The sequence below is a fragment of the Camarhynchus parvulus genome, chromosome 7 (genome assembly GCF_901933205.1).
Source record: "Camarhynchus parvulus chromosome 7, STF_HiC, whole genome shotgun sequence".
NCBI classification, from domain to species: Eukaryota; Metazoa; Chordata; class Aves; order Passeriformes; family Thraupidae; genus Camarhynchus; species Camarhynchus parvulus.
In genome coordinates this window covers 31,951,260-31,978,865 of record NC_044577.1, presented here as the reverse complement: position 1 = coordinate 31,978,865, position 27,606 = coordinate 31,951,260, and the positions used below count along the sequence as shown (strand labels likewise).

Sequence of the window (27,606 nt, the reverse complement as noted above, 5' to 3'; positions counted from 1 at the left end):
TTTTCTATAAAAAAAACACAACACCCCTAACAACTCACGTATGTATAGTGGCTTTGAAATTTCATTATCATGCTGAGGTTTTAATTGTGCAATGCAAATTAAAAAAAAATCTTGCAATGCAGCCATATCAATAACAGATTTAGCAAAAAACAAACTCCCTCATCTAAGAAGTTTTAATTTAGAATTATATTAAAATGATAACACTGCCAAGGAGGTTAAATAATTAATTTCTTCTCATTTTAATTGTAGACTATTATTTAATAAACAAAGTAATTTACCAGGTAATTTATTCTACTCCTTCATAGGCAGCTCATTTAAAGTCTAAAAATAAATTGCTAATTAAAACAGGATTCACTGTTTTAGAAAGAACTCATTTTCCTGTAAAATATAACAAGGACTATGCTAAAGCATCCACTCATAATCTTTGAAGGGCAAGGAAACTACCAACAATAATGAAGTATTCTGATAACTGAGCAGACTTTCATCTGAACAATTAATGAAACACAAATTCGTCAGAAAACCCAACACTAGATGATTATAAAGAAACTTTGTTGTACACTCATTGTGCCTCAAAGTTAACTAACAAGATCAAAGATGTTTGGCCCTTGAAAAACCACAAAGCACAGGAGATACTTGCACACCCCTGTACATACACCCAGGCTGGTTAAGAAAATTACATTTGATATGTAATTGCAATATGCAATATGCAATTCCATGTGCAGCCATACAGCACAGGGGCCTTGGAGCTGTCATTCTGAAGGCAGAAACCCAGAAGGAATTTTTTCCAGGCAAAGAGAATTCATATCTCCAAAGCTGCTCGCAAGGATCCCACCTGCCCATGAACATCCACTCAAAAGTCAAAGTCTGAAGTCCTCAGGTCCAAAATTCATGCAGATGAATGTCCTAAAAATTACTAGACTGATGTGAACTTCATCTGCCACATGTTTCTAGGCCAATGCTCTAATTTTCCCCCCAAATTTTGACTTCTTTAAGGCTTACCAGGCTGACAGGCTGTGGGGCAGGGTGTCCACTCACTGAACAGTGTCACAACACAGTCCTTCTTGCAGGGGAGGAGACACGGCCGCACTGCCTCGGGCCGGATGGACTCCGGACACCTGCGGATAAAACAATAAAAACTTAAAACTATAGAGAAAGATTCCATTCCTGAGACTTTCACAGGGCTGTGAACACACAGGGCCTTATTTTTAAGAGCAAGCCTTATTTTTCTTTTCACTCATGAAACTCAGCTGAGTTTATTATGTTTCAAGGATTAAAAAAAAATTGTTTTTAAAAATGGGGAGCTTGGCTTGATGACTACGGGCTAAATGTAGCTCTGTCTGTGACATCAAAACCACAAAGCTCATGGCAGTAAAAAAGATATATTTATTACCAAAGAAAGTGAGTAGTTATGTTTATAAAGTAGTCCTGTTTTAGCACAACATGCAACAGCCTTCAAACCACCTGTCTGTAAGGGCTGATGACATATTCCTCAACTTTCAACCTCCAAGGAACACAAAAATAGCTTCAAGTGCAATACAGTACAAAGAGCTCTGTGATTTTCTTCATTCATTTTTAACTCCTACATGGAAAACATGTCATACACATTCTAATAAAAGTTTCAGACACAGTTAATATATGAGGACTTGAAGAGCAGAAAAGGGACAATTTTATGGGATCTGTCAGATCTTGCAGATCAAGTGGTGAACAGGAAGGGAATTACTCTTTTTCTTACTCCTTATTAATTTCCATTAAAAAGATCACTCAACAATACTAGGCAACGCATGCAACCCAAAATGATCCCGTTTGAAGGGGGAATGTGCCATTAATCCACACAAGAAAAAAATGTTAAAACCATGATTCAGCTACTTAAGTGTTTACTAATCCCCTTCAGTTCCATTTCCTCTTGCACCACCTCAAGAGTGGAGGGGGCAAACAACTATTTTAGGTATTACATAACTCTATAAACAATATGTTTAATTAGGTAAAGTTCAAGCTTATCAATGCATTTGAGACATACACGAATACCAGATTTCTTTCCTTTTATTTAATTAACCCCATTAACCTCAAGAATGTTAATTAACTTTACTGAAATCAGCACAGTCTGCTTGCACAAACAGCATTGTTTTGAGAGTTACAGAAGGAAAGGAAACTCAGTTCTAAGTCTCTAGACTCATTAATGGTGAGAAAATAATTAGCAACGTCTTGATTTTTCGATATTAAGGAAAACATCTGTGCTACTTATTTTCCTCATTTAGTAAAGCAAAGCAAAATTTGGGATATTTCTACTGCAGAATAGGTAATTTTGCTGTGTTGCTATCACTTTATGGAAGTTATATAAACCAAGTGAACAATATAGATCACACATATGGTACTCCCTTATTGGAGTGTAAATATAAGGCAAAATCTATTTACTTTTTCTATTTGATTAGAGCACTGCTAATAAGGAGTTGCTGAACATTATATTCAAATGTATTTCATATTTTCTTCACATCTGTCCTTCAGGGAAAATATTTGCAGAAAACTGTAAATTAGAGTAGCAGAGGAACCACAGCAAAAAATCTCCACCACTTGAAAGCATACTTTTTGCCTGGATTTACATGGAAAGTTAAAATGGGCTGGATATTTGGTTTCTTTACCTGTTACAACAGTGATGGAGTAGTACCTGGAGAGTTAGTCCTGAAATGAAATTATGTCAATGCTGCAGAGTCCACACACTTGCTGAAAATGCCTTTATGCATCACGTATATTATAAACAAACACTGTCAGGCTTCCCTTACATACCTTTTGGGAGTGACCTGGCCAGAGCTGCTCTTCCTGCAGAAGACTTTCCTGGTCTGAATGCCCACCCCACAGGTGGGCTCCCCGCTCCAGCTGGAGGTGGTGTTGAGGGCAGTGCCCAGCACGTCCTCGGAGCAGGAGCTCCAGGGAGACACCTCCCAGAAGAAATGCACACACGGGTGCTCGTTGCAGGCACGCTGCTCCTGCAGGGCTCGCTCAGGGGGACAGCCTTTTCCACCTGCAAAGGGTCAAGAGAACACCACATCCTCATCTCACAGCATGTAGCAAAAGGAAGATACGGAAAAATGTTTTTTAAAAGTCAGGTTTGCACAATACCTTCTCTTTCCCCTCCATCCCCGTAAAAAAAAATAAATAAAGCTTAAATAAAGCTGTTGACCTTTATGGCTGCAATAACAACCTTCTAAAATATTGTTTCCTCATTAAACTAGCCTTACATAAAATTGTATTCCAATGCATAATGGAAACAAAAACAGGCAAAGTGTATTTCTGAGTGACTTTATCAATAACTCCTACACACAGCCAAGTTAATTCCATTTAAATGCCAGTATCACTCAGCAAACATGCAATCAGGTTTAAAGACGAATTAAGCATTATTTTTATATTCATTCTCCTTGCTAATCTCCCAAGAAGGAACATCTCTCTCTTATATTTGGACTCCATTCATGTGCTGCCTTAAGGATTTGAGCAGCAGAGGAAGCTGAACTGTAATGACAGCAGGATGCATCAAATGAAACCCACATCTGCAAATCAAGGAAGGAAAAAACTTTAAAGACACGTTTTGAGCATGAAGCCTTCACTTCTTTGAAGGACCATCCTTCAAACTCATGTCCAAAGATTTTGCTAAACTGCTGCACTTTGTCAGCAATTGGTGACAAAGCCCCAAAGTTGAGGAGTTTGAGGAGCCTCCCCAGAAGCTGTAACACTCCAGCCAGCAGCCTGAATTTATCCATAAAAGCAGATGATCCTAGCTCAAAAGCTATGGAGTAATGCAGTGAAATTTAACAGTAAGCATTGTCATTTTAGGAAGAAAGAAGAAAAAACCACCAAAATCAAAACCATTCTCCTCCAGGAGGGAGGACCCAGCCAACTTGAGACACAGCCAAAGTGCTGGAGGTTTTGAAAGAGCTGAAGTGCTGTGGACAGATACCACAAGGTTCAGAGCAGATTTACACCCTACTAAAATCAACAGGAGATGAAGGGATGTCAAAGGGATGCCGACTGCCTTGCAGGACTGACCCTCCTGAAAAAAAGGCAAGGTCCCAAATGGCCACAATGAACAGCAGTGGAAAAGAAAAAGAGACAAATTACCTAACCCACTGGATAATCATGTCACATTACCATTCATCTTTTCATGAAAATGGACTGTTCCACACAGTGCTCAGTCTCAGAAATGTTTAGAACGATGATGAAGTAGAAAATGTCCCAGGTAGCTTATTTCCTGAAGAATCTGACTTGGCAGGAAAAACACAAACCAGTTCTTTTTCTTGTGCGTTTGAAACACATCTTAAAAATAAAAAATTGTAACAAGCAAATGGCAAAATGCCTGATCCATTTGTAAGAAAAAAAAAAACAAAAGTAAAGAACATTTCCAACTCAAATTTTGAATTTCCCAGGGGAAAATTAAGGCGGCTTTTTTTAATATTATGTTTGTTACAATGCGTTAATGAAGCTCTCCCAAACCAGGCTGATTTAACTTAACATATAAAAAATGTCTTATCCAAACTTGCCTGCAACATTGTAAGCAGGAGATGATGTTGTTATAAAGAGCACAAGGGTCTGGCCACTTTCTGCATTTCATTGATAATTTTTGTACAAAGAAAGCAGGACAACATGCCCTTGCCTGGCCATTCCAGTAGCCATTTAAACATTATTTATGATGTTCAGCAGCTCCTATAATTCATTTTACACCTGCTGGGAGTGTCTGCTCCGTTATATCCTCTTGCACCAAGTTTCAGACTTGCTGTGTAAAGAATTATCTTTTAAAACCTGATTGAAATCAATTCAGGTTTCATCAACAGCTTCCTGGTTATCATATTCTGGGAGCAGGTAAAGAATGGAGAAAATGACCCAAAATTTCCATAAGTCCTTCAACAGTACAGCCACAGCCACAGACACTTCCTCCAATGACAGAGGCCAAACAAAATGGCCCTTGCAAAGGTACCAGAGCTCTGTACAAGTCAGGTGTGAGCTGGGTATGAAAAAGGTAGAGAAAGCAGGTAATTCAAAATTGCCTTAACATTGCAGTGATAATGGCATTAACTCCACTTCCACTCTCCCAAATTTCAGTCACTATCTGAACACAGATGTGTGAGTCTGCACAGCAAATCATAACATCATTGCTAAAGATGCACAGAAAAAGTCAGGGAGTTTGATTTTAATAGTTAATTATTCCTTCCTGAGAAACTTCAAGTATTCAATTCAGAGAAACTTCAAGTATTCAGAGTACACCATTTTTAGGCTAGTGCCTTTCAGGCTAAGATGATTGTGCTTCTGTACTTCCAGAATTCACACCTTCACCATTTCACACTCGTAATTCGATGTTTTATCTGTTATTTGGATGCATTATTTCCATGGAAAATATGAGACCAACTGTATTTTCATTTTAATTATTCTCTATCTCATAGACTTCTTAGCAGTAGTTATTATCATTCAATCAATAATTATTTTTATCCTGAAGGGTCCCAATTTTCTTCACAAGTGCTTATGAGGATGTTTATGTGAATACAGACCTTCCACGTGAGTAAGGGTTTGCAAGATCAAGTCCTTACATTAGTCCAGAAACAGTGGGGGGCTTTAATTACAATTTACAAAATAGCATTTAACAGAGCTTGTCCTGGACTAGATTTGCATCTAAAAGTGTTTTGCTGCATTAACTGCACCTAGTTTTGGCACTAGCACGTATTTTATGTCAACAAGGCTTTAGTCTGTTGGACCTCTTCACATTTTATGAATTTTTATGCACTTGATCCAAGACCTTCCAAATCCTGTGAGATAAACCAACACATAAATTAATTACCACATGTGTAACTGAATTAGAAGACTACACTTCTAATACAAAAAGCTTTGTTTAAATAGCTGTATCACTGATGTTAATATGCAAAAAAACAGATACATTATACACCCATGAAGATCAAGAAGAAATGACATGTATTTATCAAGAGCTATTTACTTACTACAACAAGCAGGTCAACACATTCCAGGTGTTACATTAAAAAAATAAATAAATAAGCAAGTCCTTTTCCATTTTCTCATTTTTCACAGCTCGCTGCTTTTAAATCATTACTGATATGTTCCTATATAAAGACACTTGCATGACGACTCTGTCAAGCAGCAATTTTACTGGTAGAGAATGAAGCTCTCCAGAACCAAATTCACACCCAGACAGGCCTCAACAGACAGCAATTCAGAGGCTGAAGTAAATAGTTTTCAGCTGTGACAGAATTTCTCCAAGTGACACATGAACTCCAGCCCATCAAGATCTCTTAGTCTCTCGGCAGAGACAAGCATTCAGTATTGTCCCTGATTCCTGAGGAACTGGGATCAGCTCTGATCTAAACACAGCTCGGCTCAGGAAAGGAAGCCAAAGCTTTAAAGGAACAGTGATTATCCAGAAATGTTCAGCACTCACCCTCAGCTGGAAGCGCCACGATGGACCTGCTCCTGCTCTGAGTGCCCTCGGCATTTTTGCTGGAGCAGGAGTGGGAGCAGGGGGACCACGGGGACCACTCGCTGAGCACACAGTCCCTGGCACACGGGACCTCACAAGCCACCACCTCGGGATGGGGAAGCTCTGAGCAGAGGTGATGTGGAACTTCTTCACCTGGAGCAAATGAAACAAGACAGACATGGAGGGAGGCACAGCCTGGTTCAATACCCACAGCCTGCTCCAAACAGACTGACTTGATGTCACATGTCCACCTGCCCGTGGACGAATATGCTACAGAACAGCATGGGGTGAGGCTTCAGGCTACAAAGTGTAATACCTGAACAACTATCTTAAAAATTTATTCAGGAAAGCAAAGAAGAAAAAAACCACATGTTTCAAGCTCAGTGTGTGACATCTTGGCTGCAGTCCACTCTCTGAAGGAGGTAAGCGAAAGGAATGAGATATTACAGCTTTCTATTGATGAAATTATCTCAACAGAACTAATGATAATTGCCCCATATTTTCTAGCAACCCCTACCTCCAGAACTTATTTTCCACAGCACAAATTGTGCAGGTCCCCAAAGAAGTCAGACTTCTTTTTCCTGTAGGCCAGAGAAGCTTTGGTCCTTCCCTTTCAGCTTCATCAGAATGAGCCACTCTTATTTCTGACTCTTGCCTCTCACCCAAAAGCTAGGAGATCTAAAATTATCAATCTATTGTGCCACCACCACCAAAGAGAGAAAAATACTTTCTGCTGCAGATGAACCAAGAGACCTGGACCAAACCAGACGTCCTGATGAGAAGTGGAGAAAACCTGCCAACCAAAAGAACCACTGCCAGAATGAGCACCAAAAGGAGGCACATGAGGGACATCATGTGAAATACAACACAGAGAACTATTGTTTTTAGAAAGGAAGAGAAGCTATTTTCTAAATAAGAAATTTGAGTAATTACATAGAATTTACAAGGACATCATAATTCCTAAAAATGCATAAAATATATCTCTTTTAGTACTGAATTCCACCCAATGTCTTACAAATGTGTTTTAAGTGATGAGCAGTCGTGACTGACTTTGCTACACTGTTCAATTACTTAGCATTTCTGGATCCTCAAGAAACTTCAGCTACATCTGAAGTTTCTAGAAGCTCAACTGTTTATAAACAAAAGGGTCCCTTCACATGTTTCCTCCTCTTTTGCCCCATAACAGCTACAAACCTCTCCGTCAAGGTTTCTTTAATTATGAACCTAGGGAAAAAAACCATAATGACTATCCAGCCTTAATTATACGTTAAAAAAAAATTATAACGGCCGAAAGTGCCTCTTTCACCTCACGCTCCAGGAACAGGCTCTGTAACAAGGCAGCCCAGGAAGCAATTATAACTGGGAGGGGAGAAAATTGAGCTGCTTTTACAAGAGCCCACATCTACAAGTGAGTAAATAAGAGAGGCAGGCTGTGAGCACATAAAGCTGTCAAGAGCACAGTGCTATTATCTGCAGTTGCATCCCTAAATGAAGACAGGCTCATCACCCTCGAGGCACAGATAAAACTTTTCAAGCGTATTATGAGAAGGAACAGCAGATCCAGCAAGCAATCAGACTGCAAGATATGGTTAAAAATACTTTGGTTTTATACTCCCTTTCCTTTGTGCTCACCTGGAAAGGCTCAGCGTCCCACCCCCCTACACAGAGCCCCCATCCATCGGTGCTGCAATTGGCATCCCAAGGAAAACCAAGCTGAATCTGCTTTGAGCAGCCTCTGTATCACCACTGCTGCTTTGGATGCTCACCTAATGCTGAAAACTACCTTCAGAAAAAAACCAATGTGAAAACAGCAAATAAACCTGTTAGGCTTATTCCAGCTGTCTTCCCACGTCACCTAAGCATCAAAATCCCTGCAAAGGTTTGACAGCTTGTCTGTAGGGCAGCAGGTAATGCAGGGCAGCTGGGGCAGGCTGGTTTAGGAGTCAGTGGTACAGCAGCATCCAGAGATTACATGCTTTGGTGAAGCAGGGTGAAACACCTGTCCTCCTCTCCCATCACTGACAGGACAGCCAGGGACAGGCTTCAGAACCAGACGGGATGAGGTGGGACACTGGCCCTGAAAGCATGAGCCCCACCCCTCCATCCACAGCTCAGGGCATCTGCTACATCAGGACTTTATGGCCAGAAAGTGCCACGATGTTCACCAAATTCTGAATTTAGCCAATTTTTTTCCACCTGTGCTACAGATCTAAGCATCAGAGAAGAAGTACTTGTTGAAAGCCACGAGAGCCTTTCCACTGATTTAATCAGACTTCTAAAAACTCAAACCACTCCTCTCAGAAGATGATTTAAAACACCTGGGGCCCCTTTGAGGTGGCTTTTTCCACCCATAAGCTCACATGTCACATATTGTGGGGTGACCACCCTGTGGGGAAGGGGGGCAAATACACTTTCAACTTCTTCCTTCCACAATTTCTTTTCAGACTGGATTTACAGCAGGTGACAGCAACACTGCAAACAGAGGCTGCAATTCACAGTTCCTGGGCAAAGAAAGGAAGCTTTGTGCTTTGTTAGAAGGAGTTTACCACCGGGTGCATGAAGGCACAATTCAACACTCACTTTGATTTACTTTATAGCTCCATTCGCCGTGTTCAGGTTTAATCACTGCCTTCTATTACTGCAGAAGGGGAATTTCTTCTGTACCAGCTGCCTGGCAGAGAATTCTCAGAAAACTACTGTATACTACAAAGGGAGGTAATAATCTTTAATTTTCCATGAAAAAATACTAGAAGAGGACATAGCTGAAGTGTGCTTTATGCATTGTCGCAGATTTAAAGGGAATATTAAATTCTCAAGAGCTTCCAAACTGTCCACTCAGTACCTTGAAAGTGTAATTCTTATCTCACATATGGCTGAATAATCTTTCTAGATCTTTTCATAATCTTTACATGCACAAGTGTGTTCTGTGAGGCCAGATGGGGGATCCACCCAAATGGACTGAGGGGGCTGGCAGAAGAGCTCACCACACCACTCTCCATCTCTGACCAGAAGTCCTGGCTATCCAGGGAAGTCCCAGAGGTGATTGGTGACTGGTGGCTGGAAATGTGACACTCAGCTACAATAAGAGCTGGAAGGAGGATCCGGGGAACTTCAGGCCTGCAGCTTGACCTCAGTACCAGGGAAGGTGATGGAGCAGATCATCTTGACTGCTGTCACACAGCATCTACAACACAACCAGGGGATCATTCCCAGCCACCATGCATTTAGGAAAAGCAGATCCTGCTTAACCAACCTGATCTCCTTCTATGACAACGTGACCCACTTAGTGGATGAGGGAACAGCTGTGGATCTATCTATCTGGACTTTATCAAAGCCTTTGACAGCACTTCCCACAGATTTCTCCTGGAGAAATTGGCTGCTCATGGCTTGGACTGGTACAGTTTGCTGGGTAAAAGCCTGGCTGGACACCCAGCCCCAGAGAGTGGTGGTGACTGGAGTTACATACAGCTGGGGCTGTCACCAGTGGTGCTCCCCAGGGCCCAGCACTGGCCCAGCCCTGTTTAACATCTTTACTGATGGTCTGGACCAGGGGATCGAGGGCACTCTCAGCAAATTCATGGACAACATCAAAGTGGGCAGGAGTGTGGACCTGCTGGGGGGCAGGAAGGCTCTGCAGGGGGATCTCGACAGGCTGGATCAAAGGGCTGAGGCAGCTGTGTGAGGTTTGACAAGGCCAAGAGCTGGGTCCTGCATTTGGATCACAAAACCCAGGCTGGAGGGTGCCCAGTGGAAAAGCACCTGTGGGTGCTGGCCAGCACCAGCTGAGAGCAAGAGCACAACCAGACACCATCACCTGAGAGCACAACCCACACGATCCAGCTTCTGATCTGCCTGAGGTCTAAGAACTGAAACAGCACCCTCAGCATCCTCAGAACCCAGCTGACCCCTCTCACATGCTCTTTTGTTCATGCCTTAAGCACTGATTGTTCTCAGCCTCACTGAATGCTTGCTTTCCTAAAAGAAGCTGTAGTTAAGAAAAATGTTACCGTTTTCTATTCAAAATGCTTTATTGCAAGCATCCTGACCATCTCTAATGGCATTTTTTTAAACTGATTGCCTTGTACTTGAATAGTTTAGCGATTATAAAGCTAAATACTCAAGATATACCAAACAGATAGCATTTTACAGGAAAGATTTAATCCATTTTCTTTCATGTCGGGGTGTAGTAATTACAAAAGAGAAGACAAGCATGGCATTTTTGTAAATATATTTGCTAACAAAGTTGCTCACAAATGCTAACAAAGACCTAATGTACTGGTCTCTCACTCGAATTCTTTAACAAGGTAACAGAGAAGCACCATCCTGAGCAGAATTTTTCATTCACTAAAAGCAAACTAATTTCTTCCCAAGAAGAGAAACAAAATAAGGAATGACCTAAAACCCTCCTTGAACTGAAGAACTTGGCTTTTTTCCAGAAACTTTATTTTTTTTTTATTGTCTTTTGCATTCCAGAAGGAGAAGCCACTCCCACAGCCCTGAGTAATGCACTCCATGGTGAGGCACTGAACCAACAGGAATGTTTTGTTTGGAATCTGTCCAATAATAAACTGCACCTGTCTGTTTTACACCCTGCCTTGCAGCTCTGGTGCATTGTCTCCTTCTTCCCAGTGACCTGTTATGCCCACCTCCTGTGACACAGTTCTTAATTACTCCTGCAAAAGACATCCCTCCTGGCTCAGGAAAAAGGGAATGTCCACTGGACAGGAGACAACTAAGGCAGCAAAAATAAATAAAAATCCCATCAGGTAGCAGGAACCCAAAGATCAACTCAATAACAAACCAAGTGTTCTCCTTTTGACATTCAATAATATGATACCATGCTCATTTTTTAGAAAGAAAAATTGCAAAGTCACTTTGAAGTTTTCATGTTTGAACATGTTTGGAGCCTCAAGTGACCTCCATGATGGGAAAAGGCCCAAGACAAAGGAATTGCATTTCAGACCGTTCTGCACTGCTACCTAGAAGTTCAGAAAATTTATTTTTTGCACAAGTGACTGCTGCAAAAATGCTGCATATTTAATGACAATTACCACTTTGCCATCAATATTTCTCCTTGTAGCATTTCAAATTATTCAGTGGAAATAATGAAGCTGTCATCTAAAATACTATATGCATCGTAAAATTTTACGTCCCACTTAAATCTCAGAAAAGAATGACAATAAACTTTGATTAAATACTTTCCTGTAACAGAGTGAGATGTCAACAGACAGCAGTAAATTCAGAGGGATTCCTATTGACTGCATGCCAGTTTGCTGAGAGCAACTGCATGCAGAGAAACTGTGTGCTGGCAGGATCCTGGCCTGGGCATCTCATCAATTAAGGAAAATGTTACATTTAAACGCAATAACAATCAAATTACAATAGGAGAAATTTCTTACAACCCTCCTGAACATCTTCATCTCATCACAACATCACAGATTTATTTTTTTTTTCCCACATTGCACAGGCAGCTTTAGAGAAGAAAGCATCCAGGACTTGCCATGCTCAGTCATCTCCACAGATGAATGTCACACTCCACTGAAATCCTGGCTCCTGGCTGACTTTGCTTAATGCCAGTCAACAGGTAAGAACAGCAGAAAAGAGAGGTGTCAGTTTGTCAGGGAAAGCAGTGGTGTATGGAATAAATTTAATTGCACTGGTCCATCACTATTACCAGAGCCCCATGGAGGAGAAGAGGATGCAAAAGAGATGAAGAGGAAGGAGGTCGAGAGCGTGAAAGAAGGTGAAGCTGTGAAATAGAACAAGCCAATCACAACAGACAAGAGGAAACAAACACAAATAAACCTGGGCATTCTTTATGGGGGGGAAATACAAAAGAGATGAGACAATCCTTAAGGTTTTGAGTCAAAAGACTTGGCCAAATGCCACTACAAAAACATTTTTAATCACATAATGCACAATGAAGAAAAAAGGAATAACAATGCAGGAGTATAAGGAAAAAGTAAAAGCAAAAATGTATAAAAAATGACAGAGGCAAGGATAATGAATATGGAAAGCAATGTATGTCTGGAAAAATGTTACAAAATCTCCCTAAAATGAGAAGTCTCACCCAAATCCCTGCACAATTAGCCACAATCCTGTCCCTTACCTATGTCCAAGTGACCATTACAGAGGTTATGAGAAAAAGATGATGACGAGTATAGACAAAAAAAAGCAGTATCTGTTTTCCTTCCGTATACATCCTCTACTGCAATTTGGACTGTTTATCCACAATTCTTTTCTCTCTTTATGCAAATGCACCTAAGAAAACTCATTTGTGAGTCCAAGGAAGCTCCACAGAAGCCCAGCACAGGAGAGGCACGTCAGTGAGCAGCTGCCAGGCCTGCAGAGAAGGTCCCAGAACACCTCAGGGCAGCACATCTCCAAACTCAAGGTTAAAACAGCCAACACATCTGCAGGAGGTTACCCACAGAGACATCAGCTCTGGTGTCTCTCCTACCCCACACAAGACAGACAAGTTGTTCCTTAACAAAGGAATTTGCTGCACCTTCACCTGCTGAGCTTGGGCACAGAAGCAGAATTAGTTGTACCTCGTGGCTGTTTGCACAATCCCTCCTGAATGGAAGAGAAATTGCTCAAGTGGTAGCTGAAAGTAAACAAGGGTTGACTGTATCCCCAGAGAAAAGCAGGGAAATTTTAGGCTGCTGCTCCTAATAATTAACATAGCGCAGCAATCTGAAAACTTAAACTATAAGAACATAACATAATCCATATTAGTGTTCTGCAGGCTTTTTTTCCCCTCTATTTCTTTTCAATTTTTTCCTTATTTTCTCTGCATTATCCCTCTTCCTTGTAAATGAGGGAATCTACACAGGTGGGTTGATCAAGACTGATTGCAATTAAGATTCATTGTTGAAATTGCTGCTGTGGTGTAATTGAAACAGGTGTCCCTCTATTTCTTTCTCTGTGCTGCTTTGTTCCAAATGCAAAACAACACAAAATATTGTAGAAACTAATCACTCAAAAATTTTCAATGTATTAAAATATTATCAAATATACATGTATTTTCAAAACTTTAAGGAAAAAAATATAAGTGGGCTTGTTCACTCCAATAGGGCACAGAATCCATTTCATCTTACATCTTTGTACAGGGGAAAATAATTATAGTGAAAGAATTCAGGCATTTTAGCTCAAAAAAAGGAAGGTGGCATTTTATATCGAATGCAACATACCTGTGAATTTCCAAACATTTTATTTTTGACAACTTGAGGTGCCATCTTCAATGTCAAAACTTGAAAAAAAATTGTAAGGGGCTTATTACAAAGGGAAAACTAATTGTGCTCTCACACAGCCATTGACCCCAAAAAGAAAACTTTTGTGTTCAGACATGGAAAAATGCAAATCTTTTGTACCTTCTGGTTTGATTATTATGATTTTTCTTCAGATTATGCTACTCTTAATTATGACATGCCTTGCTCATTTCCTCGTAAGCATGAGAAACCTATCACTGATTGTTATCCAAGTGACATTCCCAAAGTAAATTGGCAATTTGCAATATATTGGCAATAGTAGACCCTTTTTCTCTTGCAGCCCCAGAAACCACCCCAAAAGTGAGTTGGCATTAACACAGGACCCTGAAAATTCATAAACAATAGTGCAGCAGATGAGGTTGATCTAAGTTGGCAAAAGTCTTGTTTTCATATACAGTGAATGCTAATGATAATAAATAATTGGAAATACCATCTGGACTCTTTAAAAAACCTCTTTCTCCAAGTCTGCAATTGAATCTCTACAAAAAAGAGGATCAATGCAAAAGAAAATGAAAACAGTAAATTAAAATTAGATTTATGCCAACTACTTAAAACTAAGAGCTCATTTAGAAGCAGTTAACACAAAAATGCGTTCTAGTTCAGCTGCAGAGTCTGGCCTAAGCTCATAAAGCAACTCTGAGAGCTCCCACTATCCATCAGAAAACGTTCAGAATCTGCAGGACCAAATACCAGCTATTTTTTATTTTTATTATTACTACTATCTTTTTCAATTTTGTCTCTAATTGATCCACAAATCTCAGAACTGAGCTTCTAAAAATTGCAATAAAGAAAATACACCCAGCACCACAGATGATCATCAGTCAAGGGTCTGGATGAATGTCTGAGATCTGTTCTTGACCAAAACAACACAAACAGCAAGCCACGACCTTTGGTTCCTGAGGAGAACTTCCTACTGCACACCCAGGTTTAGCCAAGTAGCAGCTGTGCATGTAAAGTACATTAGACAATTTTCAGCTGGGTTCAGTTACTTCTGGCTAATGTACCCTGACCTCTGCTTGAACCACTTTTACATAATAAAGCTGTGAATTTTAGGCAGAGTGTTTAATTCCCACTGTGTTTTGCATACTTCATTTAGTACTTAAAATGGGGATAAATCAAATATAGGAAACACAATATTAACAATATTTTCTGTGTGCTTCCACTTTGCCTATGAGGTGGAACTTTAATTACATCATTAATAACAATGCCTGCATTTTCAGACAGTAGTGCATCATTCCTCTAGTGCCATTTAAACTGCATTTGGTCTCTAAACTGCTCCACCCTCTGGAACTGGTTCACTGATTATACTGGAACAGCAGCCTCATCCTGCTTGCACCTCAGCCACCATGGCATCAACAGAAGAATTTAAAGGCAGGAACCACCTATCATGACCTAAAATTGTTTATTTAGAAAAGTTTCCTGATATTTTTCTCTCTCCAGAAAGTTTCCATAGATTTAAAGGTGACAGTTGCTTTCAGGAAGAAAAAAAAACCAAAAAAACCAACAACGACCAAAACAAAAAATTCATCAATGTTTTTTCCAATTATTCAGCATCCAAACTGTTTAAAACACATTAAAAAACAGGGGAGTCTGCACCAATAGCTGCTCAGCTTTCCCAAACTGAGTGACAGAGCTAAAACCTGAAGACTGTATGAAAAAATGTCAAAAAAAGGTCATTGCCAATCCTTTTGTAGTGCCCTCATGGTGCAGCCTGAGCTCACAGAAGGAGAAAAGAGGGAGATGACAGAGGACAACAAAAAGGAATGTAAAGGAAGAAAACCAGGAGAAGGAACTGCCTTTGTTGTCAAAATTTCACCAACCTGGGGCTGTCTCAGAGAGGCTGAAGGACCATGTGCTGAGGTGGAAGCTCAGACAATTGATGTTTGCTGGGTTCAGTGCCAGCAGCTGCCCACCCACACTGACCTGGTCCTTATTTGCTCCAAAGTATGAAAAAAAAAGAAAAAAAAAAAGAAGCCCAAAGGGTCCATACTGATACCAACCAATCATCCCCAAACAGATTTTCCAGCTCCTGCTAGAGAGCTGCTATTTTAACTTTGCTACCAGATTAAAGGAAAATACAGAATCAGTAAATGGAATCAGATGAGCACACCTCACCCCATTTTTAATCACCCAGAAGTGTCAAAGCTGTCAGGAGACATTTGGACACGCTTTTCACATATAAGAATAGAAACACAAAAAGCGAAGAATATCCGGCTAAAATTTGGTTTTCTACCACTAAATTTCTTTGTGTGAAGAAAGCAATAACCTCTCTGCAACTTAGAAAATATTTTTGTTCTGATTATTCAGCTATTAAAATAGGAAAGTGTCGTTTCATGACAATTGCTTTCGGCAGGAGATATTTTACACTTACATTTGCAAGGAATAGGAATATACAGAAGAACAATATTAAAACCTTCAGCGTTAATCTGTATTTTCAAAGCTAAGCACATTTTGACAAACTTTCTAATAGACACTGTTCAAAATTCATAACATATATGAGCATGATTACATTATTCTAATTTATTTTCTCTCCCCTCATGCACAGCAATAAAATTTTACCTTTGAACTTATATTTATTACAACTTTCACTCTATGAAGGGCATGCAGGCACAGAAATATAATAAAGCTCTGCTAATTCCATACATTATTGAAATCCTAACGGTGCAAATGGTATCTTACTGTCTTCATGCATACTTAAAATTTCAATCCAAAACCTATTCCCTTAAAAGGGATGGTTAAGCAACAGTGTGTGTTTTTCATACATTTGTAAATTGCTGTAGCAGAATTATATGTTATATATTCAGAAAAAATTATGTAATATTAGTGTTTGTTTAGGTGTTGTAAGCAAAAACTTGATAGATGCTAAATAATTGAGCGCTCCATCCATCAGACTCCTAAGCACTATAAAAATGCAGAGAGGGGAAATGCTAGAGAATAGCCTTTGCACACCCATGGGCTGCTGTAAATTGTGTCTAATTCCAGCAGTGAAAAATCCCACTGACTTCCCCAAAGTCTGTGAAGTGTACAGCTATGCAGGATCGCTTTGAAATTAACAAAGCACAAAAGGAATTTAGACCAGGAGGATCAGGGGTCACCCTGATCCATAACCTAACCCATAAAACAACGACACCTGGCTAAGAAAAACATCAGGACTAACACACAAGAGAAATTCGGGGCATCTCTTAACCTGGTGGATAGAGCAGCAACTGATCCAGCAATCCAGGTGAGGGAGGAGCTCCTGCAGTCAAGTAGATGACAAAGTGTAAGAGTTGAGTCAAACTGCAAGTGCAGTATTGGCAGAGCTCCTCTCTCCTCCAAAGGTCACTGCGCACATTAGCTCCAGCTCCATTGATTAGCAGCTGAGATAGCAGCACTGCACACTCCTCTGAGCCATCAGCAAAAGAGACAAGGGGGTGACTTTCTGCATACCATGTCCTCATCACATTCCTGGTAATTGTTCAGTCACAGATAAGGCACAAATAGTGAAAAAGCAGCAGAACAGAGTCCTCTGAAAACATTAACAGAAACAACAACCTTTATGTTTGGCACTGAGGCATCAAAAATGATAGCTATTATTATGGCTGTAATTACGTGCCTGGGACTCAGAAGAATTACATTTTGCTTCCCTGGAAACACAGCCACGTGTTTATCACCTAAACCCACAGGAACAGGTCTCCCCACCATGGCCAGTTTGCAGAACGCCTGCAGGACCTGAAGACATGCTGCCAGAAATGGTGCAAAGGGCTCCCAAACTCATGGGGTCCTCCTGGAGGCAGGCGGTGCCAGCTCTCAATTTCGGATCAAATTTAAGCTACTGAGCCGTTCTGTGCAACAACAAGCCCTGACAAAACAAGTTAAACCTCACCTTTCCACGAATTCCCAGCACCAAAGAGCAATGCAGGGAGCAGCTCACCACAGCAAACTACAATGGTGTGTCTCTCCTATACGAAGGTGGACTTTCAGAATCAGCTATCCCAGCTACCGAGCCAGAATTCAACAAAACCTGCAGAAACGTGGTCTCAACCATGTCTGGTTTAGAGAGGAATACTCTCTTTTAAAAAGTAAGGAGAAAGGTTTTTCTCTGAAGCCAGACAAGCAGAACAAAATTTTTACTTGGTCTCAAGCAGTTAGTTGGAACCTATTCCATTACGGACTTTAAGTCACCTCATTGGCAACACAACCTCCCAACATATTGAAAACCAGCAGGAAATGTTGAATTAATACATATATGCTAACAAGCACTCCTGCAGCCATGAATGTTTAATCCAGTTTTTCACTAGCTGACACAATCCCCCATGGCTGCTCTGTGGTTTTGAAGCTTTGAGACAAGGGAAGAACTAGAAGGCAAGGGCTGCAGAGCAGGGAACCACAGAAAAATCAGAGGGAAAAGTCTCTGGAGAAAGCCTGGAGCAGAACACTCACAGCAAAAGAGGAAAGGCAGAGATGTTAACAACTGGAGTGGGATGGAGGAGGGAGAGAAGGGCAGGAAAGTGAGGAGTCAGGAAGTCAGCCTCTCTCTTCAGTAGTTGTGGGGCTACACCTAGATGATGTGTAGAATACTTCCCAGCAATATACAGGATTTTAACACTTGTGTGCTGTGTATACAAAGAGATGCAGAATGAGTTTTCAGACAGTGCAATACTGGCTGACTGCATAGGGTAACTTATTACACACGGGAAAAAAGGAAATTCTACACACCTTTGGGGTCTTACCAATACATCTTAATGTTCTGGACCATGACAAATGATTGGATAACAACTCTTACTCCCCTTGTCATCATCCATCTTCTTAGGAGGCTTATTTCTTCAAATCCTGATGATGAACCTCTGTAGTCACTTATCTGAGCAGTGAAAATTTATTGCCTTTACTAGAAAATGAAATTCTCTTCCAGGAGAACTGCACTGGACACAAAAGGGCAAATTTCCACCCTAGAGTATATGGATGCATTTTCTTTCCCCTTAGTGGAAACTATATACATTTATCCAATGTCAGGATTTAGACCAAAGGGTATCTCCTGTGTTAATAAGAATGGCTAATTTCCAATTAAATGAGCTTACAGATCATCGAGATGCCCTAATGAGAAAAAAAAAAGATAAGGCCACATACTAATCCTGCTTTCACTGCACATATTTAATAGGGCTGCCAAGGCAAAGTCTCCAAAATACTTACTAATTACACTGGACTGCCTCCAGCTGCTGTCACTGCCAGGGAATGGGCAAACTTTGCAACAAACCAACCCACCAAGAGTTTAGAGATGATATTATTATTTTGGGAAAGCCTTGAAGGGGTCAAGAAACAAGAAAATAAAGTAGTTCAAGGCTGATTTGGACAGAAAGTAGTCTGCAGACTTCATAAGCAGCTGCAGAAAGATATTTTGGCACAGCTGGGAGCAGCTCCCAAACTGGCAAAAGTGCAGAGTAGATATTCCACAGCATCATGCTGGAATTAAACAAACACTGTCCCCAGCAGATACAGAACCTGTAGTGGCGACTGGAGTGTAAAAAGAAGAAAAGCCACAGACAGAAGTCTATAAACTCTGCTGAAATAATCCAAAAATGTCATCTTATCTGTGTGTTCAGTGGCAAAATACAGTGCCCCAAAGGGGGTTGTTCCCAACACAGGGAGAGCCCAAACACCAAAGGATGACTGGAAGACATGAAGGCACATCACTAAGAAAATCAAGTTCCTACTTGTGTCAGTCAATAATGAGAACTAGCAAATCTGTGCAGGTGGCATGTGACCCCCAGGAGAAACACTACCAGGAGCAGTCTCTGCAGCCTTCTCCTCAAGCTGCAGTTGGGCCATGAACAGCTCGAGTCAGGAACCTCCACTCCAGCTTTTCAGTGCAAGAAGGGCTGGAAGAAGTGCAGGTGCCCAGAGCGACACCATAAATATTGATCACAGTGCTCATTCCACTTCATTAGCCATGGAGCACACAATGGCTCCCCTGGGAGAGGAAAAGGCAGGACCAATTTTAATCACACTGCCATACTGAAATGCAAACCTTGTGGAATATTATTTCAATTACTGCCGCTTATTCATGCCAATTTCAGCCTATTAAAAAAAAAAGAAGTGTTTCTGGACAGTCAAAACTCTGAGCTGCCAGAAAGGTACATCCACACTACATTAATCAGCCCTGTGTAATGATACCCAAGAGAGCCCTGCAACCAGCAAAAAGCAGTTCTTCAGCCCAGCACCTCACCCTGGGCCCCTCAAAAACACAGGTCATTAACCAGCAGAATTGTTGCTGCTGCAGCTGTGGTGTTTCTGAGCCACAAACTGGTGTCTGGCAATGAGGGGGCCCTATAAACTCAGTACCTTACTCAGACTGACTTGCTGTGGTGGGCTGACTCTGGCTGGGCACCAGGTGCCCACCAAGGCCACTCTGCCACTGCCCTTCTCAACTGGGCAGGGGAGAGATTATCATGGATTATCATGGAAGGTTCATGAGGTGAGTTAAGGGCAGGGAGGGATCACTCACCAGTTGCAGGCAAAACAGACTCCACTCAGGGAGATCAATTTAATTACCAGGATAATAACAAATAAACCTAAATCTTAAAACACTTTCCCTCCCCTCCAGGCTTCACTTTAATCCTGATTTTCTCTTCCTCCCCTGTAGCTCACTTGCTAGCAAAACCTTGACACTCGAAGCCAATACACCTACATAGTACAATACATAAATCCTAAACCATTTAACCTTCAAAAATATATGTCTGGGAACCCTGCCAGAGAATATTTGAAAGGGATTACAGTAAATGTATTAGTTGTCACTTAAAATTAAAATATGGATTTCTATTGAAACTCTATATAAGGGGGACTTTTCCCCCCAAAATCCGTTAGTTAGCAACCATGCTGAACGAAGGGGAAATTGTACAGCCAGCTCAGACTACACAGGGCAAGCTGATATATTTTAAAAGCTACATTTTTATCTACTGAAATAAAACATTTTACTTTTTTATTTTTCTACTTTAATCAGAATATAACCTCATTAAATGACAGTGTGCGAAAAGAACATATAAACTAGAAAGAAAATATAAAAACTTTCTGAATAATTTAATGTTTATTGCTTTTAGACTTTGATATTCTGGTCTTTACTACTTAAATGCAGTTTAAATGTATTACTTGCCACGGCCTTTACGTTAAACCCAGTAAGTCTGCAATTTGTGATAAAACTCCTTATCTCGCTCTTTCTGAACCTCCACAGAGATCCAAGGTTAATTTGCAGATAATATTACTTCATGAAATAATTATCTTAGCCTATAGTACTTAAAATAGCTGAATTCCAGAAAGATAGTTTAGCAAATGAAGCTGTTAGGGCAGCAGATGAGGCTGCTCCCAGGGGCACACACATCCCCACCTGGCAGCACCTTCACTGGGGGCAGAGTCTGGGTACCCCAGCTGGAGCAGCCACTCCCACAGGAATGCAGGACAAGGATGTTCCATGAAAATCAGGGATCCAGCCCCATCCAACCTCCCCCTCCAAGCCCCCACATGCCAATGGCAAGGCAGCCTCTGCCTTCCTCTTCACAACGCCAGCACTTGCTGAAAAATTACTCTCTCCGGCCATTCTTTCTCATCCTGCTAATTTTTCCAAGCATCCTCCTATTAAACTACACAAATATATCCATTTAGTAAACATCCCATTAACCAGGTCAGCATACAGTGTTCACAACTTATTATGGAGCAGCACCAAATCAGTCACAGAAGCAATTATGCAATTCTAGAGCAGACAACTCGCTTTAATCTTCATATGGGGCCGGGGATGTACATGCCAATGTTCATTCACAGGACTCATTCATTTCCAGGTATTGTATTCCATTTGTTTCACCCTCATTTACACTGCACTCGTGTCTTTTGATTTGTAAGTTTTGTGGGCTGTCAGAAAATATGAGCCCAGTGCTCCACCCTTCATGTCAGGGATTTTTAAATTGAATTTAAGGGTATTTATACACTTCTAGTGCCTGGGAGCAGTGGGAGAGGTTGGGCTAGATATTTAGAATCAAGACACAAACTGTTACTTTATAAAGCTTTACCTATCAGTAACAATAAAAAGGCATTTAAAAAAAAAGAAAAAAATACCCAAAACCAAACATTAAAGAAGTGAAGATCTTTCCAGAACTGTTTAAAATAGGCGGTTGTAGAGAAGAGAAATCAGAGCTAAGAATCTGGGAAGCTACAGTTACAACACAAGGGGGAAAAAATGCCTGTTAAAATCCCAGCTTTATTCAAAGACATGCATTTATTGAAGTGTCTTGGGAAAACGGGATGCCATATAATATTAACAAACAAGAACATGCTCTGTCAACCACATGCAGCACCACAGACATTTTGAAGACCTAAATAAATAATGTATTAGAAAACCTAGCCTAGGCTGAATTAATTCAGACTCCAATGATATAAATGAACAGCAGTAGTGGAATTATTTCCTTGGGACTTCAGTCATATATAGCATTAAAAGTTAAGGCCTTAAGATACTTATTGATAGGCAAGAAAGTGAAATCCTTAGATCTATGCATGCCCAGGGAGCATTCTGCCCAACTTAGAGTCTCAGAGTTTCCAAGAGAGTTACCAAACCACACAGCTTTATTTGCAAACACCATGAAACAGAACAAAACACCCTCTTGGCTCTAGTCCCCTTTGACACAGCAGTGAGTGTACAACAAACAGTGCTGACTTGGTATTAAACTTGGGAAATCCGCTGCGACCGGGCCAGGGGAGTGATGGGAATTCTGTATGTGGCAACAAAAAATGCAATTTGAACTTACAGGATTTTGGATTTTACAATATACTATGGGCAGCCAAGGTCCACCCCCTCCCTGTTTCAATCAGCTCTGAAGCCTTTTCTACAGAACTGCCCAACATTGATCAGGTTCATGAGGACTCTCCAGTTCTGCTGTATTTTCACTACAAAACCAACGTGGTTGTTTATGTCACAACCGCATTTGCCAGTAACGAATGGAAACAACCATTGCTGTACCTGAGTCCGTCCCTGTCCATCAGGGACACACCTAGGTACAGCACCACAGGAGATGTGGAAAGGGGCCAGGTGAACCTCACACCAGCTGGAAGTGACTTTGTTCCTCCAGCAAAGCACCCTGGGCTCACCCAGACCGAGACAATTCCCTGCTCACTTGTCAGATAAGGATTCTCCCTCCTTCCAGAAAAGTCACTTTATAACCATCTCACTCAGATGCAGAGCCTGAATCCCCGTGGACAGCACTGGCCACAAGACCAACCCAAGAACTTTGTGAGATTATTTTTTCCTTCTCAGGAATATGAAAGGAAAAAGCAGTGTTGTCTGTGTGCTACTGCCCCAGTCCATGGGGGTGTGTTGGCTCATTTTTATCAGTTTTTTCTCTTTCTGGTCTTGATAATTACAAGGTCAATGTGAGGGTTCATTGGTAACAACTCCACCAAGCAACTGATGGCAAAACATAAACCTCAGCTGTCAGAAAGGAGCTGGGCAAATTTGTGCTTACAGTCCATGTCTCCATAGGAATTTTTTAATAAAGCATCTATTTTAAGAACCATGACAAAAGGTGACTCTAAAATTACACAGTAGGGGAAGACCAGGCTTCACATTGTAAAATGCATCCCAAAAGTCCAGGATGATTCTGTTTCTAAGGAAACTCCCCCTTATATAATATACATATATATGTTCTCTCCACAAACGTGGCTCTGACATTTGCAAGCTGCCTAAAGATACAAACTGAACAAGCTGTTTATTTAGAAGGGGACCATAAATTATCTTATCCTGTTACTTGTTTAACTCTCCTAGACAAAGGCAGTACCTAATTTGAGGCAATTACAGCTGTACTTCATGCAGACAGAAAGAAAAACACCATACAATGGAATTTTAAATTGTTCTCAATCTCCTCAGAGAGCTAATCTTTCTCAACTCACTAATTCACATTCACTCCAGCACTTCACAACAGCTCCCATTTATTAAATACGAGATTCAATCCACAGATAAACAATTCAATAATGTAATCTACACTTAAAATAATAGCTTTGCTTCAAAGTTTTGGGGGGAATAAGGAGTTTTCCCTCTCTATAGCTGTTCTTAGCATCATTTCTTGTCACAACTTCAGAGCTGAGGTCGTGTGATCAAGGTGCTCTGAACTTGTGTTTCCACACAAGGCAGGATCTGTGTGAGGACTGAATCCTGTCCCACAGAACTCACTGAATTCAGTGGGAAATTTGCCAACAGGGAAATGCTGAAGAGCATTTAGGAGCCATATCTTACAGCTGTTTTCCCTGCTCTCCAACTTCTCTACTACTTCATACGTGTTTTTTCTCTTTCCATTACTACCACCTGACTAATCTCAAACTGCTGCCTAATGAAGAGTGCTGGCATTACAATACTTAATTAGAATTAAGAGGAAGATTTACTTTAAAAACCTGACCAACCAATATGCCCCAGAGCCAATCTCAGTAGTGCAGAACTACCCCAAAATTTCCACGTTCCAAATTCTTAATTAAAAGTTTGTCAAAACTTCTTATTTTATGTCAGGAGCCTTCCCCTCCAGCATCCATTAACCTCAAAACAAGTGACTAAATTGTTTTTAAATCAGCTCTACTTCATAAACAGCTTGATAAAAAGAAACTCAAAGAAAGTAGAAGACTTATCTTTCATTTCCACTCAACAGCCTTCAGAACTAGTGTATAAAGGTGGCTCTCACAATCACTCCTGTTCAGCACCGAAGGAGTTTCAGCCACAGAAAAAGCTTTCTGTAGGGCCACCCAGCAGGGAAGGATTAAATTACACAAAAAATCCCTGCTTTTTTCCCTCCACTGAAGGGCTGTGGTCAGAGATCAATGTGAGGAGCTGTCTATTGAAGTTACTGGAATTGTTCCCTTATTTAAGCCTCGGGAGAAGGTTGGTGCTGACACCCAGAGCAAGGCACAGAGCCAGAGCCAGGGTGCAGCTCCTGCCCAAGAACAGGGAGCACTGAGACCTCCTGGCTGCTCTAACCCTTCCTCCTCCATATCCCTCCTGCAGACTGAGCTGCAGGGCAGCCCCCAGCCCCACACTCCATTTCTTACAGATATTCACTACCAGTCTCCTGTCTGCACAATCAGGTTCGGTTTATTACTACTTCATACAGAACTTAACTGGCTTATTTTGAAACATTGTTTTCTTCCATGAGTCATGTCATGGGATTTGCACTCCATCCCACTAAACCTCATACACAGAATGCAATAAAATATAGCCAGTCATTTCTTAACCCTAATGACCTCCTGTTTAATTTAAGTCTTTTATACTGTCCTGACTATTTCTCTTAGGAAAAAAGTCTTGGCTAAAATAATTTTGAAATGGGAATTGGGCAATTTTCTCTCTATTAGAATCTGAAAAATATCACATGTGCCAAATACTATTTTCTGGTTTGATTCAGCCTGGCAACCTAAGAAAATCAGAATTTGCCATTGTACAGTTTATCCATTAGCGAACACCAGAAAATATTGAAACATTTTATTAAAGTAACCCAAATGCCTTAGAGACTCCACTGGGGATGAGGAGGATAAAAAGATGACATCAAGTATCCCCATTACTCATATTCCCCAAGAAGCTGTGAGTTTTAAAGTCTCAAATCATGGTCAAGGAGTATGGTCTGCCATTTATCATATCTACATATGAGAAACCCTTCAGCAAAAGAGCCAGGAAATCCTTAATCTCCCTTGGAACCCACTTAATCCAAGAAAACAGAACCCTTATGGATGAGATGAACCCTCACTGTCACATCTTCCACCTGCTACTCCTGGTACCTTCAGCCACATTTGGGTCACAGATGCAGAATTTTGTCATTAGTAATAATTTTCAAACAGATCCTTCCAACCTCCTTCCTCTTTCACCCACTTAGTTAATTTTAGAACTTGTCATTAACCTACATTTTTAACACCACTCTAGAACAATCTTACTTTGCTCACATCTTTTTCTGAACCAGAGTTCCCTAAGAAATGCAATAACTCTCCAAAAAGAATATGAACTACCTATATGTGAAGTTCAGCTTAGTTTAAAGAAAACAGCCAAGCAGGTATTTTATGCTTCATTTCACTGAGAAAACAGGAATTCCTGTTGGTACTTACAGGTATTTTTCTAGTTTTGAACTGAAACAACTTGGAGTTTTTCTTCTACAGTAGGGACAAATCCAAAACAATTATACAATGTCTTTTCCAGACTTAAAAAATTAGCTGTAAATACTTCAGCAATTACAAAATACAATAGAAGAACTTTATTTCAGTCTCATAATCAAAAGGTTAGAAAGCATCAAACTCAATAAAGGTTCCCGAGACACTAAAAGCAGCTTATTAAAAAAAAATTTAAACTACATATGTATGCACTAGCCTGGTATATAAATGCTAATCCTTCCATGAAGTTTCTTCAAAGCACTTGCACCAAAGTAACAGACCTACAGGTCACACACACCCCCCTGCTCTTTAGGTAACCTTTACCACAAGCTCAGATCAACGTAGGTCAAACTTATTCCTTAACATTTAAAAAAGAAAGGGCAGTACAGATCTTGCCATATTAACTGATGTTTATATTTTTCTTAATGTTATAGCTCCCATTTCTGAAAGGGCTACCTCGACCCTTTGTTCCTAACCTACAAGTGTTTGAAGCTCAGGTTAATTTTTAAAAAACATCAGCACCTGTTGCTCTCTCTCACAGTGCAAAGGGGGAGCTGGGTATTTGAAAATCCAGCTTCTCTGCTGGAACAGCCATAGGGAAGAAGCAGCCTTTGCCCTTCACCATTTCAGCAATGCTCTGAAGTCTTGTAAAACATCTCTTGAAGACAGAGGGTATCAAAAAGGAGCACCAGATACTGAAAAGAATCGTGGTTTTGCATAGCAATTCATTTGAGGGCATTCTGCACTGACCACAAGCTCACACTTAGCTGGCAACGAAAAAAAATAAGTTCACAGGTGGCTATAATACCTTATAGTGACAGCACAGGAAGGATGAAAGCTGGCTTTATTCCTCATAAACCCCACTACATCTCCATCAGCCAAATATGAGGAGCTAAAATTACCACTAGATACCAACTGTAGCTGCCTTCTGGGTGACTGAAACAGGACACACCACCAGCATTTGAAAAAGCACAGCCACAGCTTTGCTGGAAATCTTACAACATATCTGCATCCAAAGATAAAGAAAATAAATCAGAGTATGCTTGAGTTTAACCTCACAATTCCAACCTTCCACCTGTCCAGCATTAGATATCTCAGCCTGTACTTCAGAGAAATATTCCTGACTGCAAGACAGTTATTTACACACACATAGCTACCACAAGAATCATTTATAGACTTTTCCATTTCTGTTTTCTTTGGCTGGCAGGCCACATGCTTGCTATAATCTTGAATGAAGTAAAACTGTTAAAGTGTGACTAAGCAGAGAAAGCTCTAACTTTCCAGCAGCTTACCTTAAAATCAACCTGAGGCTGATCTTCTGCTTCTTTTGCAGACATCAATTTCAGCAGAGGATTCAAAGACAGTAAATTCTCCTGAACATGGCAGTGTCTGTCCTCACGCTGTTTGCACACCAGTCCTAGAGCAGGGCACAATCTGCATTTTGAGTTTTTAAATGTTTCCAGCAGGAGACATCAAATATTTGGCATAGTACCAGCTGCTGGAAGGCAAGGCTTGATGGAGTTAACTAAATCCACTCCACCTGGCTTGTTAACAACCAGCCTGCTCAAAAAGAACATCAACCTTTATGACTACAAGAAACACAGGTCCCAAATCCACAGAACAACTCACACATGATGCTTCAGGATTCCTCAAACACTCATAATACTCAGCCCTGCTACTACACTGCAATATCCTTCTTCCTCCATGGCTGCTAAATGAGAAATATGGATTTTATCTAAT

At 40.7% G+C, this 27,606-nt stretch overlaps 1 protein-coding gene across 2 annotated transcripts in view; it reads right to left on the bottom strand.

Annotated features, from left to right (window-relative positions):
* Window positions 1-27,606, bottom strand: part of THSD7B (thrombospondin type 1 domain containing 7B) — a 298,626-nt gene that overhangs the window by 129,736 nt on the left and 141,284 nt on the right. For both annotated transcript variants that reach the window (XM_030952035.1, XM_030952034.1), the window contains exons 9-11: window positions 6,428-6,619; window positions 2,782-3,016; window positions 1,000-1,115 (exon numbers count right to left, since the gene is read on the bottom strand). In XM_030952035.1, coding sequence (XP_030807895.1) covers window positions 1,000-1,115; window positions 2,782-3,016; window positions 6,428-6,619 — 543 coding nt within the window. The remainder of the gene's footprint in view (window positions 1-999; window positions 1,116-2,781; window positions 3,017-6,427; window positions 6,620-27,606) is intronic.